General features: G+C 36.5%; 1 protein-coding gene across 8 annotated transcripts in view; it reads left to right on the plus strand.

The window, feature by feature from the left end:
* Positions 1-19,521, plus strand: part of LOC124360313 (polypyrimidine tract-binding protein 1) — a 412,476-nt gene that overhangs the window by 283,108 nt on the left and 109,847 nt on the right. For all 8 annotated transcript variants that reach the window (XM_046813832.1, XM_046813879.1, XM_046813823.1 and 5 more), the window contains one exon: positions 7,678-7,782. In XM_046813832.1, coding sequence (XP_046669788.1) covers positions 7,678-7,782 — 105 coding nt within the window. The remainder of the gene's footprint in view (positions 1-7,677; positions 7,783-19,521) is intronic.

The following is a 19,521-nucleotide window of genomic DNA, read 5'->3' on the forward strand; positions in this document are numbered from 1 at the left end:
CCTTTTATAAATAATATGAATACTTGAGTAGAAACCACTTCTGCTGTCCAATTATGACTAAATCGCTATATCTCACTCAGTACGTCTGTAGGATCGATCCCGCCGTGCTCCGGGGGGGGGGGGAGGGGGTAGAATAGCTCTACTCTGTTTACGTCACAGTTCCAGCGGTATGGAGGCGGGAAGTCACAGTCCAAGTGTAGTAGTCTCTCAATATCTTCAGAATTACTTACGTATTAAGTTATACGTACATGCTCTACTCGTAGTGTTAGATACATAGATTTAGAGTTCTTTTTAATGGGGTTTCGGACCTTCCAATATTAGTCATAAATCACTGACTGGCTACTCCAGATTACTTCATAAAAATATATTTTTCGTAATTCATTAATATCTTTTGACGTGACAACGTCTTAAATTAGGTTGCGGCTCGGAGTCACTCATGAAAAAGTGTAACGCCCGGTAACGTTACGATGCCCGTCCAGTGGGTCCGCCGCACGGGATCCGCACGGGATAAAGCAGATAACTGTGGGTCCGCCGCACGGGATAAAGCAGATAACTATGTTTATTCGTGAAAATGTGGAGTGCTTAGATTCGTCATTTACAACAACTACAACAATAAAGGTAAATAATTGTACACTGATATTTCATTATCGTAAACTATGATTGATTGATTAATTGTTAGATTGACACAAAAGTTGAGAAACTGAGTTTATAGGTTATACTTGATACTTTTGTTTCCGCAGGAAGTTGGCCCATCTTAGGGCTTCTGCAGGTCCAAAACTGCCCTGAATCAATGTCATACTATTGACAAATGTTGATAGTGTTAAGTAAATTATTAGTTTAAATCACTCTGCAATCAATCGTAATTCAGTCGATTGAGAAGAAACAGCGCGTATTGCTAGTCAAACATTTAAAATAACAAATTATAACCTCTAACCTGTCATAACAGTGCGACCAAACAAACGAACTAAACCGACCAATCACCACGCGCGGAGTTAGAATTTAACTGTGTTTAGCAAGAATTTCAAATTCCAATTTTAGTAAATGTTTTATTCAACTTTACCATTTACAATAACAAATTTTAATTAATTTCAAATTATGTACAATGTTTTAGTAAACAAAATATATTTCTATAGTTAAAATTTGTGCAATTCTTATTTTCATTCAATTCCTTGTTCCTATTGTGCAATTTAATAATATTCATATCAATAAATATTCTACCGAGAAAAAGACGTTGTCACGTAAAATCTTCGCCCGTAAAACCGACTTTACAGGCAACCATAATTTTTTTCAAATTAAAATATAACATGTACATTCAATGATCTATATAATTATCCCAACTTGTACTAAAGATAAGAATTTTTTCTACAAAAATTTGTCCCGTGTTTTGATATAATTCCAGGTTTAATTAATGCGGGTTGTTAAGTTATCTGATTTAATCAAGATTCTGTAAAAATATTATGTGAAGTTCCAAAATAATCTTTAGCCGTGTTGTTTGAGATAAGGCGCTAAGATAGGCATGCCCCTCATTACACACAGGTACCCATATTGCGTAGTTCAATAATGGAGGCGTTCTCCGACTGGCAGTAGTAGGTTCATTGATCGCATCGCTGAGATGTATAGTCTGCAAGGGTTGACAGTTAAACTCGGTGTCGGGCTAACCACGTGATAATTCCCAATGCGGTGTAGGATGTGTCTCGCCGTGCTATTGTAACTCTGAACGGCCTAATTGAGAACACTTGATCGGAATATTAATCAAAGCGTTTGCGTTTCGGAGTAGTCCACCACCCCTCGCGGCCCCGCTTTCACTCGATTCATCTTGTTGGTTTTCGATTTAATGATCAGTTATTGTTCTTTTGTTCGTTCCTTTATTTGGGTTGCTCTGTTTTCTTTCAACATTTTATTACCGAGTGAACGTAATTGTTTCGATTCAATTTTCTGCACATAGATATTAAGGAATTTAAACGGATATTCATTTTCATTCATTTAAGGTTTAATTGCATATTCCTGTTTTGAGCAATTATGAATTAGCAGCTAGGAATGATATAAATGAGTATACGTATTTGTGTACTATACGTCATTATATTAGAACATTCCTAACTAAACTCAATTTGGTTTGTAAATTGTATTTACATCTCATTTATTCAACATTTAATTATTTTTGTTGTATGCGAATGAAATTATTAATGATTGAAAATAAAATTTAAAAATGTAAAATACGCATATCATATATTATGGTGTTGCCTTAGGATTTTAGTTAAAAGTTTTCCACCCAACAAATATTATTAGACTGATTTTTGCATCGAAATCTGTTTTAATTAATAAAAAAGTGTAACTAAATCTAATACGTTATTTTGATACTAAACTTAACTTCCCATTTATACCGAATACAATTTTATTTTTAGTAAATTCTTCATATCATTCAAACATCCTAGGTGTATACAAGCTCTGCGGTATTCACTTAACTATGTCAAACTATACCCGTTCTGAGTAACGAGAATCTGAAGATGAAAAAGGAAGTTGTAAGTGTTTGACAGTGTAGTGATACTGACATCTCACATTGCTGCCAAACTACATTACTTATTCTAAAATTTGTACCCGTTCTGAGTAACGAGAATCTGAAGATGAAAAAGGAAGTTGTAAGTATTAAACGATGTAGTGATACTGACATCTCACATTGCTGCCAAACTACTTTACTTATTCTAAAATTTGTACCCGTTCTGAGTAACGAGAATCTGAAGATGAAAAAGGAAGTTGTAAGTATTAAACGATGTAGTGATACTGACATCTCACATTGCTGCCAAACTACTTTACTTATTCTAAAATTTGTACCCGTTCTGAGTAACGAGAATCTGAATATGAGAAAGGAATTTGCAAGTGTTTGACAGTGTAGTGATACTGACATCTCACATTGCTGCCAAACTACTTTACTTATTCCAAAATTTGTACCCGTTCTGAGTAACGAGAATCTGAAGATGAAAAAGGAAGTTGTAAGTGTTTGACAGTGTAGTGATACTGACATCTCACATTGCTGCCAAACTACATTACTTATTCTAAAATTTGTACCCGTTCTGAGTAACGAGAATCTGAATATGAAAAAGGAAGTTGTAAGTATTAAACGATGTAGTGATACTGACATCTCACATTGCTGCCAAACTACTTTACTTATTAAAAATTTGTACCCGTTCTGAGTAACGAGAATCTGAAGATGAAAAAGGAAGTTGTAAGTATTAAACGATGTAGTGATACTGACATCTCACATTGCTGCCAAACTACTTTACTTATTAAAATTTGTACCCGTTCTGAGTAACGAGAATCTGAATATGAGAAAGGAAGTTGTAAGTGTTTGACAGTGTAGTGATACTGACATCTCACATTGCTGCCAAACTACTTTACTTATTCCAAAATTTGTACCCGTTCTGAGTAACGAGAATCTGAAGATGAGAAAGGAAGTTGTAAGTGTTTGACAGTGTAGTGATACTGACATCTCACATTGCTGCCAAACTACTTTACTTATTCCAAAATTTGTACCCGTTCTGAGTAACGAGAATCTGAAGATGAGAAAGGAAGTTGTAAGTGTTTGACAGTGTAGTGATACTGACATCTCACATTGCTGCCAAACTACTTTACTTATTCCAAAATTTGTACCCGTTCTGAGTAACGAGAATCTGAAGATGAGAAAGGAAGTTGTAAGTGTTTGACAGTGTAGTGATACTGACATCTCACATTGCTGCCAAACTACTTTACTTATTCCAAAATTTGTACCCGTTCTGAGTAACGAGAATCTGAAGATGAGAAAGGAAGTTGTAAGTGTTTGACAGTGTAGTGATACTGACATCAACACATTGCTGCCAAACTACTTTACTTATTCCAAAATTTGTACCCGTTCTGAGTAACGAGAATCTGAAGATGAGAAAGGAAGTTGTAAGTGTTTGACAGTGTAGTGATACTGACATCTCACATTGCTGCCAAACTACTTTACTTATTCCAAAATTTGTACCCGTTCTGAGTAACGAGAATCTGAAGATGAGAAAGGAAGTTGTAAGTGTTTGACAGTGTAGTGATACTGACATATCACGTTGCTGCCAAACGACTTTACTTATTCTAAAATTTGTACCCGTTCTGAGTAACGAGAATCTGAAGATGAGAAAGGAAGTTGTAAGTGTTGGACAGTGTAGTGATACTGACATCAACACATTGCTGCCAATATCCTTTATGTATACAACAAATTAAAGAGTCGTAGAGTACATTGTCAAGAAATATTATATTTACATTTGATAAATTAACTGCATACAACTAAATGTATCTTAAAATGAAATAAAGTGTAGTAGATAGAAGTGCCCATAACAGAATTTACTAATACTACGTTACCAACAGATACAGGGAGATCTGAGATCTTGCCGCTCCACGTTGAGATGGTGGATAGAGATATAAGCCGTGGAGCGTGGCGGCGCGGTGCCCAGGTTAAGCGCAGATTAGAGGAGCTTAGCGGATGCGACAAATACCGAACACAAACAAGGCGCCCCGTACCCGCTAGACGTGATCGTGATCGCCCGTGTTTGCGTGCTTATCCCGAGTAGATCCTCGATATATCGATTGTAGGATACGATATTTCGCTACTCGCACCTGGTGCTGTCACCGGGATCACTCGTTAATACCTTCAACGCCCTTTCCAATCAGGAAGAGACATTTTTATTACATACTTCTTAGGCAAGCTTACGAGTTTAAAGATGTGCTTAGTTTAGATGAAAAATTATGTAATAACGTTGTCTTATGTATCTTATATTATTTTTAATGAATGTATGATGATGTATTAATGTATGCATGAATGTATTATTTGTTTTTATTGCATAAATGTAATAAGCAAGGAGATTAATTAATTGTAACAAAGCGTTGTCATCAACTATTTAACAGACTACCAATTCGATGAGTCTGCAAACAATTCAAAGGTGTGTAAGTTGATGGTTTTAGATGAAACTGTGATGGGTGATCAACGGTGTGATTCTTAACTTAGTGTTTGTTATACTGGTCTTCATCTTGTAAGGGGCGGCGTTTATCAAGCGCTTGGTCTTCCAGAATGATTTGCACATTCTACAAGTATTAAATGAAGCCTCAGCAGTATACAGTTTCATGAGTTCCACTAACTACTGAAAACAAATGTCTAGGTCTTCTATAGGAAACGTTCCATCCTTGTTGAAAGTGTTGAGAGATAACAAAATCGTTCTTATCCAGCCCAGGACAGTCGAGTAAAGTCAAAAGGGATTGTTCCGCCCTCAGTTTGGCCCTGCTCATTGCAGAGTTTACAGAGTGGATAAGCCTAAAGATACTAGTGATGAAGCATATCAACTATTCGAGAAGATAAAACATCTGCCCGTGCTCAGAAATCTCAGATGCTATTCTGAGAGAAAGTGAATTTAAAACTAACAATCTGTAAGGTGTTCGTGTAATAAAATGAAAAACATAAATTTCAGTTAGTGACATGTTCTATGTATGTATAATTGCAATGTAATAATACTGGTATGTATTCTCTATGATAACCGTAAATTTTGGAAAAATTATGGATATCTCTCCTTCAGTTGAGGTTGTTCATAAGGGTGACTAAGGATATAAAGATTATCTTCTACAATATTATCTTGCTGACGAGATGGCTACCGCCCTATTTATACATATACAATTCCAAGGGTTGTCTTTAATCGCAAATCTTTAATTTTCCTAACAAGACAAAAAATTAATAACTATAATTTACGAGTAATAACGGCAAGGCTGAATTAACCGTCAATAATACAGAATAATGATTTTGTTTATAAATTATATCATTAGCTCTATAAATATGTATTAAATAAATAAATCCACCTGATAAGGGTGTAACCTATAATTCTTTTTTTATATATAATTTTAAATGCATGCTAGCCGCGGTTCGTTAAAGTCAGAATTTGATGGAAAAATATAACTTTGTGAATATTTCAAATATTATCTTTTAATGGTAGAACTTTCGTTTTTGCACCAATATTTACATTAATAAATGAAACTTTAAAACATGTTCGCTACCACTTATAGTATACCTGTAAAGTAATAAAATGCTGTCAGGTAACTGAGATTAAAAACAAAATGCTGCCAAAAATTTAAAAAATACGTTTACACACTTAGCGATTACAGTACTCAGACCGTCGCTGGGTATTAACTGAGTTCAGCTGATTTTGATCCACTGAAAGGCGGTACTATGATAGGCGGATGGTGAGATGTTGGAACGATATTATACGATCACATATCCTACTAACCTTTACAGTAGCCAATTTCAATGCAATAAATTGTTATCTATTTGTGTTAGTTACGAACGTAATGTGTTCTTAACTAAGCATAGAACACACCCGCTAATATAAAGTTGTAATTATATAATAGTAGCTAGTAACAGTAATGTTCATGTTAATATAGTGAAACATAATTCATATTGAAATTGAAATAATTTGTACTTGAAAGACGTAACAGGAAGCTAGAGAATCTATAAAGGTAATGATGAGGTTAGCAGAAAATTTAACAAACTGTTTGAAAGTCATTCTGTTTAAATTTTATTTTTATTGAGAATAACTTGCCGTTAAGGCGAAGTTTAAATGGCCATCGATAAATAAACGATAAGTTGCTCGCTATTTACAGAGAGGGAGAGGTCGTGGAAAGACAGCCACTCGAGACCGGCTGGTTAACTTATTACGACGATCGACTTAAATTATAAAAGTAGTCGGATTAAAGCCTAATTAGCAATTACTCACCGTAATTGCTGGCGAGCACTCGTACTGTAGGATGGTTCAAACTCGCTGTTCCCACAACCTCCTTCAAACTCTTCCAGCTTCTCTCTTCTAATCGCTTCTGACTCATTGTGGTCGTTTAACGCGTTTGCAGGCTGGGAACTGAAGGTTAATATAATCGATTTTGTTTTTGGTTAGCACTCGTACTGTAGGATGGTTCAAACTCGCTGTTCCCACAACCTCCTTCAAACTCTTCCAGCTTCTCTCTTCTAATCGCTTCTGACTCATTGTGGTCGTTTAACGCGTTTGCAGGCTGGGAACTGAAGGTTAATATAATCGATTTTGTTTTTGGTTAGTCCTCGTACTGTAGGATGGTTCAAACTCGCTGTTTCCACAACCTCCTTCAAACTCTTTCAGTTCCTCTCTTCTAATCGCTTCTGACTCATTGTGGTCGTTTAACGCGCTTGTAGGCTGGGAACTGAAGGTTAATATAATCGATAGTGCCTTCTTATTGTGTGAATAATAATAAACTACTAGTTTTTTTTTTTAGTAGAAGTACCCTTCAGTCTGTATCATTAAAAGTTAATTTTTATGTCAATACCTCAAAACCCAATTTGTTATAGCAAAAGTCGTGAGGAATGATTGCTTATACACGGTTTTATTGTTGAATCTGTGTCAGAAGTGGTTTAGAGTTTATCTCTAATAGTCAAATATAAGTCAAAAGTCCGTTTTTATTCAACAAAGTACGCTTTTATAGAATAATGAACTTTGACAAATATGTTTGAATTGTACTGTTTTAGAATTATATGCAATTTTAGAAAGTGAGTATCAGTACCATGTTGCAGTATGAGCAGTAAAATGTGCATTGTCCGGATTCAATTTTGTGTTCATGTATGGAATGTATTTTTATCCACATAACAGAAGTATGTGTTTGTTGCAGCGGGGCTCCGACGAACTACTCTCTCAGACCGGCGGTGCGGTCAGCAATGGCGGGGCAATGAGTCCTCAACCAAACCACACCGACAACAACAATGACGCCAAAAAGGTAACCCAGAGGTGTCACTAATTATTGTCTTTGTTATCTGATTGTTGCCTTCTCATGAAAAAGTATAAACCGCTTTGCTTCAATAGCAACACATACTCTTTTTAATGCGTGCGCATGAACAGTATGTCATTTGTCTGTCAGCAATCCGTCTCTGACTATCAAACAAAAGATTTTGCTCGAATTATTGATATGGAGCAAAATTTATTTGAAATATGTCCATTTTTAGGAACCTTAGTTACACATAAAATTCCTTAATGCTTGAAACACAGTATGATCAACTATTTAATAATTTTTGTTTTCGAGTTAAAAAATGGCACTAAAAATTCCATGAAAATGCAACAAATTCAACAATCTTTCAAACAACAAAATCAGAATTTGTAGAATCAACGTAAAAATTAAAAACTGTTAGTATTACATTATTTATATTTTTCTATGAATGGAATAAATTCAACCAATGCAGTGATTCACTTCAAGCAAATCTCTGATTATATTGTACAATTAATATCGTAAATATTAAATATCGTAAATGCGTAATTGCATGGGTAACTCACCGTAATTGTTACTCACATCAAGTTAGAATTTGACCCGATTATTTTTAAAATATCCTTTGCTAGAAGCTTTTGTTATACGTTGAGAACTTATGCACATCGTATACTAAGCTAAAACTGCATATTATGTTGATTAAAAAAATACAATATATGCTTATGTAAAGTGAAATATATGTATGGTTATTTATTGTCTTTTCTGCCCTTAATCGGCAGCACGACAAAAACGCACGCGATGAAAGGACGGGGCTTTTTGCGTGCAGGCCCGTCGAGGTTTATTTTGCCCTGTGGTATTGTGTTTTTACAGTAGTGAAACAGACCCAATCGGTCTGTGTCCAAAGGGGATGCAGTTTCCATGTAAAATATCAACAATTGTAATGGAATTGAAGCGAAGGGAATGGAAGGGAAGACAAAGGGATTGATACAAGTACACTGAGTAATTGAGTGATCGTATCGGCTCTGTTGCTGAACCATTGACCTGCCACATTGGCCATTGTCGTCCTACCTGTTGAAAACCTATTCATTCAGTCACTTTGCCTTTGGGCCGCAGAGCAGCGCTACACTGTTTATGTTTTACTTCTACTTCTGTTGCGATCAGCTTTCAACGCTTTTCAACTGATATTTTATTAATCTCTTATTAGTGTTGGCCATTAAGGTTCTCTGATTTCAAAATACACTTTAAATATATTTTTTCCATCGAAAATATTAACGAATAAATTGTGTTCTTGAATTATAACGGAGTTTCCCTCTCATATAAAACTTTTGTTACAACCTTGAGTCATTGGTTCGGAGACAATTAACACGTCTATTCGATCAGCATTGGTACAATATTACAAGGTTTGTACTAATAGTATTCTATTGATGTGTTTTCAGTGTATATTATAACCACTGATTTATAACCGTTCTATACCCGTGTAATGGCTACAGTAATCTAGAGAGACATGTGATCAAATTAAAATATTTCTGTCTATGAAGAATTATTGCGAGATCAACGAAGTTACGGCGGAAACCCAAGTTAAGAGATTTATTGTCCGAGAATTCGTTGTCTATGTGATATCGTCAGTATATGCTAATTCCTCACGAGCCAAGAATTGTTGAATATCTATGTAGGGACGTCGGTTAGTGCCCAATTTTATTGTACTCTCGTACTTAATTGTGTTTAAAATTTTGTATGTACTCGATTTTGTACGTCTACATTTATATATAGATACGGATTTTACATCAACACCCATACAGACAGTGCGTACACACAAATGTTAAGACAGTACATCCATAAATGTTAACATACGGTTTGATTGTTTCACCCATCCCAAAACCTTTTCCTGTGCTATGTATGGTTGAAATTAAAATGGGGAGTTTATTTTACGGTATTATACTGTTGAAGTAAAACGTCTTGGTGATAGCCCACGCTGACTGCCTAACCGACTTGCAGTAGAGACGAGTCCATGGTGATTGTGTGCGGACGATGAGGTTGTAATGTATCTGCACCCGCCTCACTACCCCCCCCCCCCCTAACATCACCCCAACCATACATAACACATGAGCCTCAGCCTCGGCGCAAACCTCTTTGAATAATATTTTACCTAAGTTGCGCTCCTCTCCCACATTCTAACATAAACAAATACAAGTCAAATCGTATACTGATGTTCCCATACATCTCCCGCAATGTTTTTCGAATGTACATTTCATGTCAGAAGTGCCCTTTTCACAAATAAATGGTTTCCGCGTTAACCTCGGAACCTGCATGTGTCGGGCGTTGGACTGGTCTTGAATGATTTAGGAACAGTCCATGTTGTTCAGTGGGCCGTTTAAAATTGCAAGACCAAACTTATAATGCTCTTTGTCTGCAATTGTTTAATTTCGGTGGAACTGTATATTTTTTATTATACTCGTATGTGCATTGGATCACAAATATTCCATTTTATGTTTCAAAGTACTTTTTGTTTCAACTAGTGTATTTTCTACTTTATATATATTTAAAGGGGAAATTTAAAGAAACATAATTTGAGATCGAGCTATATATTATTTAAAGTTTATTTTTAAGACGAGAACATTAATATGAATAAAACAGATTCGAACAGGTCTAAACATGCATCTTCAACATGCAAAAACATTACCCAAAGTACTTTTCATATAAAATTATTTAGTAGCTCTCTGTTACCCTAAATTAAATTGTTATACCTTTATCCAAATATTATTGTTCAAACCAATGAGATATTTACAATGATATGCAGTGCCGGTGTATAATTTTATTCTTTCCCTACTCACGGCCGAGAACGCCATTTACGTAAAAAATTAAGTCAGACGTGCAAAAGTTAATGCAGGATTCTCAAATACTTCTCAGCGTACTTGCAAATTTCACATTTGTATTAATATTTCTCCAACGTGAATCCTACAAAACAAACAGTTCTACATTTGTGTGTAGTATAAGAAATAAAGAAAATGTAACATCTGATATCAGAGATTAAAACACATTGTTTAATTAAAATAGTTATTTAAACTGTAATGAATGAACATTTTAATTATAATATCACTAAAACCGTTAGGAATATCATGAACGATTCCTGACGTAAGTTGCTCTATTAAATAAAAGTGATTTGGTTGAAAGGACTGTTTTGAAACGCTTGTTGTGTGTCTAGCCAGCACAGAGGGGTTGTTACAAGATGTGGCACATGTTCCACTAATGGTGCTTCCTTCAGGCACCTCCTCTCTACCCCACCTAATCTATAACAAGCCTTCTCTTTCTTCTCATGTACACCGATATCTTCTTCTCCCTTACCGTACAGATTCCCCATCTCTGAACTGTGAGTTGTGTGTCTAGACAGTACAGAAAGTTTGTTACAAGATGTGGCACATGTTCCAGTAATGGTGCTTCCTTCAGGCACCTTCTCTCTACCCCACCTAATCTATAACGAGCCTTCTCTTCCTTCTCCTGTACACTGATACATCTCCCTTACCGTACAGATTCCCCATCTCTGAACTGTGAGTTGTGTGTCTAGACAGTACATAAAGTGTGTTACAAGATGTGACTCATGTTTCACTAATGGTGCTTCCTTCAGGCACCTCCTCTCTACTCCACCTAATCTATAACGAGCCTTCTCTTTCTTCTCCTGCACACCGATATCTCCTCTCTTACCGTACAGATTCCCCACATCTGAACTGTGAGTTGTGTGTCTAGACAGTACAGAGGGGTTGTTACAAGATGAGGCACATGTCCCACTAATAGTGTTTCCTTCAGGCACCTCTTCTCTATCCCACCTAATCTATAACGAGCCTTCTCTTTCTTCTCCTGCACACCGATATCTCCTCTCTTACCGTACAGATTCCCCACATCTGAACTGTGAGTTGTGTGTCTAGCCAGCACAGAGGGGTTGTTACAAGATGTGGCACATGTTCCACTAATGGTGCTTCCTTCAGGCACCTCCTCTCTACCCCACCTAATCTATAACAAGCCTTCTCTTTCTTCTCATGTACACCGATATCTTCTCCCTTACCGTACAGATTCCCCACATCTGAACTGTGAGTTGTGTGTCTAGACAGTACAAGAGGGGTTGTTACAAGATGTGGCACATGTTCCAGTAATGGTGCTTCCTTCAGGCACCTTCTCTCTACCCCACCTAATCTATAACGAGCCTTCTCTTTCTTCTCCTGCACACTGATACATCTCCCTTACCGTACAGATTCCCCATCTCTGAACTGTGAGTTGTGTGTCTAGACAGTACATAAAGTGTGTTACAAGATGTGACTCATGTTTCACTAATGGTGCTTCCTTCAGGCACCTCCTCTCTACCCCACCTAATCTATAACGAGCCTTCTCTTCCTTCTCCTGCACACTGATACATCTCCCCTTACCGTACAGATTCCATCTCTGAACTGTGAGTTGTGTGTCTAGACAGTACATAAAGTGTGTTACAAGATGTGACTCATGTTTCACTAATGGTGCTTCCTTCAGGCACCTCCTCTCTACCCCACCTAATCTATAACGAGCCTTCTCTTCTGTACACTGATACATCTCCCTTACCGTACAGATTCCCCATCTCTGAACTGTGAGTTGCGTGTCTAGACAGTACAGGGAGTTTGTTACAAGATGAGGCACATGTCCCACTAATAGTGTTTTCCTTCAGTCACCTCCTCTCTAACCCACCTATTCCATAAGAAGCTGTAGTGAAATCGCTCAGTTTCAGTTTAACACATTTTTCTTTAATATTACTGCACAACGAGGTCGAAATATCTTGTAATATATCGGAAGATTTTAATTGTGATAGTAGTGTAACTGGTAAGCATAACAGTTCTACAAAACCTGTAGTATTGCTAAGTAGCGCCTTGAGTCTATCATTCAAATATTCCACAAAATACAAACTTTAGCAATCTAAATTTCGCATTTATTCAATATTACCATGATACGTATAGTAGATAGTATTAGGTTAACTTATCGCATTTCCTGTAAACGATTAAGCTGACTTTTTATTTAGCTTTGTACCGCATGTCATATTATCATTGGATTTTCATTGGGATACTGGCTTTAATAAACTGTAGGCTTTCAGTAAATTCATAAATTTACCCTTCACTGACTGTCGTATTGACAAATCAAAGCCTCTTAATGAAATCCTATCTCCCCATCTCTCTCGGCTCCACCTCCCCCACCCAACCCCTGACGGAATCTGACAAGTTTTAAGTAATTAGCGGACAAGATTTTTAACTTTTAATCACGTAATTACCGAAGGAAAGCGCATTTTCAAGATGGAGTAACTACTGAGGTAGTGTCAGTTACTTTTGCTTTTGATGTTTTCCCCACCCTTTCCTCGCCGCTGTCGCTTCCTTTCCTCTCGACCTTGGATTAATGAACACTGACGAGATTGTGTATCAATTCTTGAAAGGTGTTTGGATAATTGTCATCACGTAAAAGATGTGGAAATCACAATATGAGATTTTTATTCCTCTAGAAATGTAGCACCTTTTCGTAGTCTCTAGATTTAAGAGAAGTTTTAAAACATTCCAAAACTTTTGTTTTTTAGACCAAAATTAAATTACATTTTATGAACATCCACATTAGTTTTTATTCAGATTACGTTTGTTTTTATCAGTGTTATTGATTAAGATTATGAATGGCTGTAGGGGTGGATGGAGTTATTACAGTAACATCAGCGTCAGAACTACTGCTTATTGTAGATGCGGACCCTCCCTACACACGCCACCTCGGTTATGTCTTCCTGAACCGCTTATCTCTCTCGCTCTGCCCAGGGCAGTAGTGGAACAGCGCCCCATAAATATTGTAATTACAATTTTTATTGTAGTTTGATATTATTTTGTCGTTTATAAGGTTTTCGATTCTCTACTCGGGCCTATGATGATATATATGAAATCACAATGATCTCTGCTCAACAATAACTTATAACTTATGTATTCCTTTACGTTCCTTCATTTCAATTTACTTTGATATTTTCCACCAGTTGTTAGATTTTTCTTGTGTTTTTTTATCTTCACAATACAATTAAAGTGAACAAGAAACGGATCTGCTGCTGTAATCACAGCTGGGTTTAGAAGAGTTTAATATTCATGGCAAGTGAAATATCAAGTTATAAAGTTAGCAGGGAACTGCGGAAATATAAGGGAACAGTTATTTGCGGAACATGTTTGGCCTGGAGATTGGAGCTTGTAATTTATTCAACCTTGGGTGTCGACTTGTTGCTGGATGGCCGGCGGCTACATCACGACAACATCGGCCCGGTACAGTCACGCTGACGGTACTGCTGCTGCTCCCGAACTGTGGTTGCCCGGAGGCCATTGGCTCGTGACATGCTTAACTACGCGATATTGTCAATCCTCTACCGGGCATCTTCCATCATTATTTTTCATCTTGCATTAGTCTTTAAATTACATAAAGAATCACAATCAGTTCACGATCTTTGTCACACAGTATTTGCTGTGGACGTTATGACCTATATCTGGTTATCCGAATATTATGGTTAGCATAATAAGAGAGTTTACATACCAAAAGTTATACTAGAGGTTAGTATATCTAACCACCTCACCACCGTAGCACGGGCGTTCCCGGCGAGTGACAGAAGCAGCAGCTGCCCGATCGTCCGTCACTTATAGCAATATAACACCACCTCAGTATGAGTTAGTCCCATTTGTGTTATAGGGCAATGATAACATATAGATGGTTATAAAGTTAAAATGAGTAACAAAATTAAGTAGGACGACAGCGAATAATCACTTGTTTACCACACTGAAATGGTGTACATATCAAAAAGTATATAGAGCCATTGGAAGACGAGTCTCTTACAACCTGAACGACCATGACTTGTCCCCTCCCCCACCTTTCATTCTGGGTATGCCCATGAGAGATGTTACTAGTTGAGTAATAGCAGAACGCCAGGTCACATATGTAGTAGTAATCGTTTGACTTTAAAATATTAGAGAGTTGCAAATTGAAATCTATCGAAATACCTACCCCTACGGTTTGTAACCGTTATTCTACTTGTTTTGTTACTAAAGTCGCCTCAATATTTAAAATTAAAAACAAATCAAGTTTTTCTAATGAAATTATTATTCGGTTTTAACACATGGAACGTGTTTTCAGAACTAAAAGTGCAACAATTTTTCCTTATTATTTGAAAGCACCGCTATGAATTTGCTCTGTGAAATTAAAACTTTTTATTAATACTGTAAATGTATGTTATTTCTTCAATTTAATTACATATATTACCTCAGATTTTCCCTGTTGTCGAACATTCGGTGTTGTTGTACGGAAAGTAACGTAATCTTTGAAAATAATTTCAATACTAATGATGTTTTAATTAGTTCCAAGTTGAAGCAGAATATTAATGGACGATAGTTTTGTACGCATGTTATCTTAGCTGGCTGTTATGAACTTTGTAATTGCGCTCTGAACGCATGTTGTTCATCCCCTAATATAATATTTACACTGGTTCTGACATTTATCCCGTGTTTTTCCACGTTTGTTGTTCCGTGAAAGATAAATATGCGATACCATGTACGGTCTATGTGAGCAGTGTATGGCCCCGAGTGGCATCTCTACCCTGTTGTTATTATACACACCTGAACTGGGAAGGCGGCCAAGCTGTTGCCTAGCGACCACGCTCTCGCAGCGACGCCCTATCGCTCGCTCAGGGCTCGGCTCCGTTAATAACGCGTCTTTGACCCGAGTTGAATCTCTTCTCTATTAAAATCACATTCATTTCGGAAATTGTATTTTAATCCGTTGTTTTTTCACCGGTCTCCCCCTCCCGCCTTATCCCGTGTGAAAGCTTCTCCCGCCAGACAACATGTCGTGAGATATACGCCGTAAGTACTGTTCAGTCGTAGTAACTCATTTCTTATAGCGTACATTTCAGTTGTAAGCAATACGTTACCTACGACCTGCTATCGCTATATTTGATGTCATTAATTGATGGTTCTATTGAAATATCTGACTATTTGTGCCACACATTAATTTATCAATTTCTAAGTTAATGTGTTATGTTCTCAAACAAAGTTAAAAGGTGTATTTAAAAATATTTTACTTAGAATTTAAAAATCCCGTTACAAATAGATTTATTTTTCAGTTTTCTTTCAAATATAACCTGTGCAAGTCAACTTTTAGTTGATTTTACAAAGTATATTTATATATATTTAAGTTGGCGTATGTTTCTAACTATTCTTAAAAAAACAAAAAGTAAAACACAGTAAATATTAGTTTAAAACTATACGAACTCTAGGATTGTTCAAATTTAACAGTGTGTGGCTTTCTACCCACCAGCACTATTAACTGACAATGCTGGAGGTGATGAGCTAAATTGTAAACTGAACATTGTTTTTAGCAATACATCGTAGTTAAGATACTGCTTTATACAACTTTTAATAAATCTTTAAAAGGAATATGCATTTTACATTCTAAAGCTTAATTTTAATTCTGAAGGAAATCTGTGAAATTCTTTCGTTTTACTAAAATATAAATTGAGCTAAAGTTGGATCCATCATATGGATTAAAATTGTTGTGACATCAACTGTATTACTTAAGGAACAGTGACAAAAAAATACTTTCTTCCGCTTTTATGGCTGTCAAAATAGTTCTTGGACACGTTTATTTGCGAAGTCTTGTTTTGACCCATTGAATACGCCGCACGATCAATGCTGGGTACGTTACTTTTGAAATAATCTAAAAGGCGACGTCGCGACGCTGTTTGAACCCATTTTGCGTGGCAAAATTCTTTACAAAGAAATACTGATCCAAAACTAGTAAAACTGTGGTATTTTTAATTTTAAATAACACACGTGTTTGTTAACAATTTCAAATTAAAAATACGCGTAATCATTTAAATTAGATTTTAAATATTGATATACCAGTAGTTCCAACAGCAATATGTCAGCCACAACCTTCTAAAATTTGTTGTTCGCACCTTCGAAAGATTTAACGATGGATGAAATGCCATAGATAAAGCAGAGTTTACCTACGACGGTTCTAGGAATTATTTTGTTAAAATGTTTATCCATGATACCAATTAACATCTTACCCTACCAGTTGAACGATGAGTTGTCCAATATCTAATGGATAAAGAGATCAAGATTTTCAAACTTTGACGGAATGTATTTTATTGTTGTTTGTGTATCTGACCGTAATTATCATGAACAGAATATAACAGCATATAAACTTCCTGTTCTCCACGAGAAAGGATGAGTGTCCGAAGCAAAGAAGAGGGTGCTTGCGAAAGGGTATATAACAGCATAATGGCGGCGTAAGTAGGCCCAGCTTTGTGGCCAATTGCAGTCTTTTGTTGGGCTCCGCTCGGGGAGATCGATCGGTAACTGGATTTCCTGCCCGCAGTCACAGCGACAGAGTACTACCTGGTAATGTCTCAGGCATACCTCCAGATCCTGCGGGAACTAATTTATGAGCGTAAGTAATGTTGTCTTTTTACATTCAAATGCTTTAATTTTGCAACAAGTAGTAGTTACAAAAGCGTCGGGTTTTTTTGTAAAAGGATTCAATTATTTCCTTTAGTATCAATAGATCATTTATTAGGAATAGGATATTAATTTATGTTTAGTAGTTGGTTTTAGTTCTTTTTATTTGAGCTATGTGTTTCTATTAGGAATTTACATCAGTAAAACATTAATATAAATGCAATGTTGTCAATTTAAAACTTTATTTTTGCTTGTTACTTTCTATTCCTGGTCAGTAATAGTGTACTTTATTAGAAATACTTAACGTTCGACATCATTTTCTTGTATTTTCTCTGTTATACTGCACAGTGTACAACAATAAGCCGTAGCAGCTTCTATAAACAAGAACGTTTTACAGGGCGTGGGCCGAAAGGCGTGCCATTAGGCAATGACGTTACATTTCCATCAGCGGCAGGACTCATGGCACGTTGGCATGTGTGCTTGTGTCGCTAGCGTGGGTGCGTGCCGTGCTCGCCCCGGCCCCACTAAGTGGCATGTAAGCCGTCACTCTGTTGTCATCTGTTTATGTGACTGTATATAACAATAATGAGCCTGTGGCGTTCTCTTCCTCCGTGTAATTTGCATCGTGTGATTGCAGACGAAGCTTTGTAGGCCCGCCCCTCCCCCTTCCTCCTTTTTGATACTCTCTCGCCTCTATATCTGATTATTTCTATTTAAGTCTATATGATTACCAAAGGAAGACAATTAACTACTTTTACAAATTGTTTTCTGGTAAATGGAACTTTGGTGCACTTTATCCGAATTGTGATTTTTACCCTTATATGTAGTATAAGGAAGGATATATCCAAATCTCATAAAATACGAAATAAAATTGTTTATAACAGAATGAGATGTAGAGCGCGAACTTTTCCTGGAATAATAACTAGTATTGAAGGATTACTGGCGCGTAGAACAGGACTGAACGTGAGGGTCCTGTGGCTCAAAAGACGAGAGGAAATCTGCAATGTGCGGCGCGGCACGGCGGTTAATGTTAGTGTAATGTGGTACGGAATGACAAACTTGAGGGTCTCATAAAGCTTCACTTGGAGTCCCAAGTCGAACTACTCACATTAGCCAAGTTGGGGAAAGACGGAGACAGTCACATTTACATAATCAGCCACAAGCTGTTTTCTCCCATCAGAATTCATTTCCTTCCTCGTGTGATGTGAGTTTGTTTGTAGTATTTAAATTCATATTATTAAATAATTTTGTAAATAACACAACAAATTATGTCACTTAGTACGAGCTCATTATTTAACATTTTTCAGTTTTTCATACTTTCCAAAACTTTTGTTGTGTACAAGTAGTATTAAAATTAATTTTGGAATTAACTCTGAAATATTTGATAATTTGGTCAGTAAAATTACTTTTAGTGTGGCGAAAAGAAAACATTGATCGGCGTGTTGGCGGGCTGTAATACGAGGAAACAATTGTAAACTGAAGGTTAACATCGCAACATGGTAAATGAGGTTTGTTTCTCTTACAGACAGACAGACAGTCAGTCAGACAAACATCACTGGCAAGTCAGCCACTCACTCCCAATGATAACACTGTACTCGCTCTGCCAGTTGTCATTACCCTACTTGCTTTAATGGCTTTTTACCCCCTTCCCCCCACCACCACCAGCCGCACATTTCTCATCACAATTACGTCCTTCTTTTCCCTCCCCTTTTCGCAGATCCGTGAGTCCTTTATGGGTACGACGACACGCGTTTGTCCCTTATGCAACGCGATCACTGTAATAATTTGTTTTCTTTGGAAGTACGCTCGATTTGAAGGTTTAGTTTTTAAAACTTGCGTTGGTGCTTTCTGTTAAGGGTGATGGTGGAGACGAACTGACCACAAACATTTATTTATAATCCATTTTTTATTATAATCCTATTACTGTAGTGACAAATCCTATGTGAGATCTCATGTGTTAATTTGTCAAGTTTTTATTGGTATTTTATATTATTCTTGTCGTCGTATTAATTTACCCTCATTTAAACGTTATTTACCAAAATATAAAACAATTTTCATCATCATTATCTTATTATATTTCATTGTGAATGCTTCAATGTATATGTATAGTATGGAATACACACACAGAATTTCTTACAGAAGCCAATATTTCACCGATCGTTCTTCTATTCTTGTATTTCGTAATTCTACAAAACGTAATGGAGTTATAAAACACTTTCTTTGGAAATTAAAACCGTCTCATCATCACGAAAACAAAATGAGGGCTAAAAGAATAATACAATAA

The sequence above is a fragment of the Homalodisca vitripennis genome, chromosome 1, assembly GCF_021130785.1.
Source record: "Homalodisca vitripennis isolate AUS2020 chromosome 1, UT_GWSS_2.1, whole genome shotgun sequence".
NCBI classification, from domain to species: domain Eukaryota; kingdom Metazoa; phylum Arthropoda; class Insecta; order Hemiptera; family Cicadellidae; genus Homalodisca; species Homalodisca vitripennis.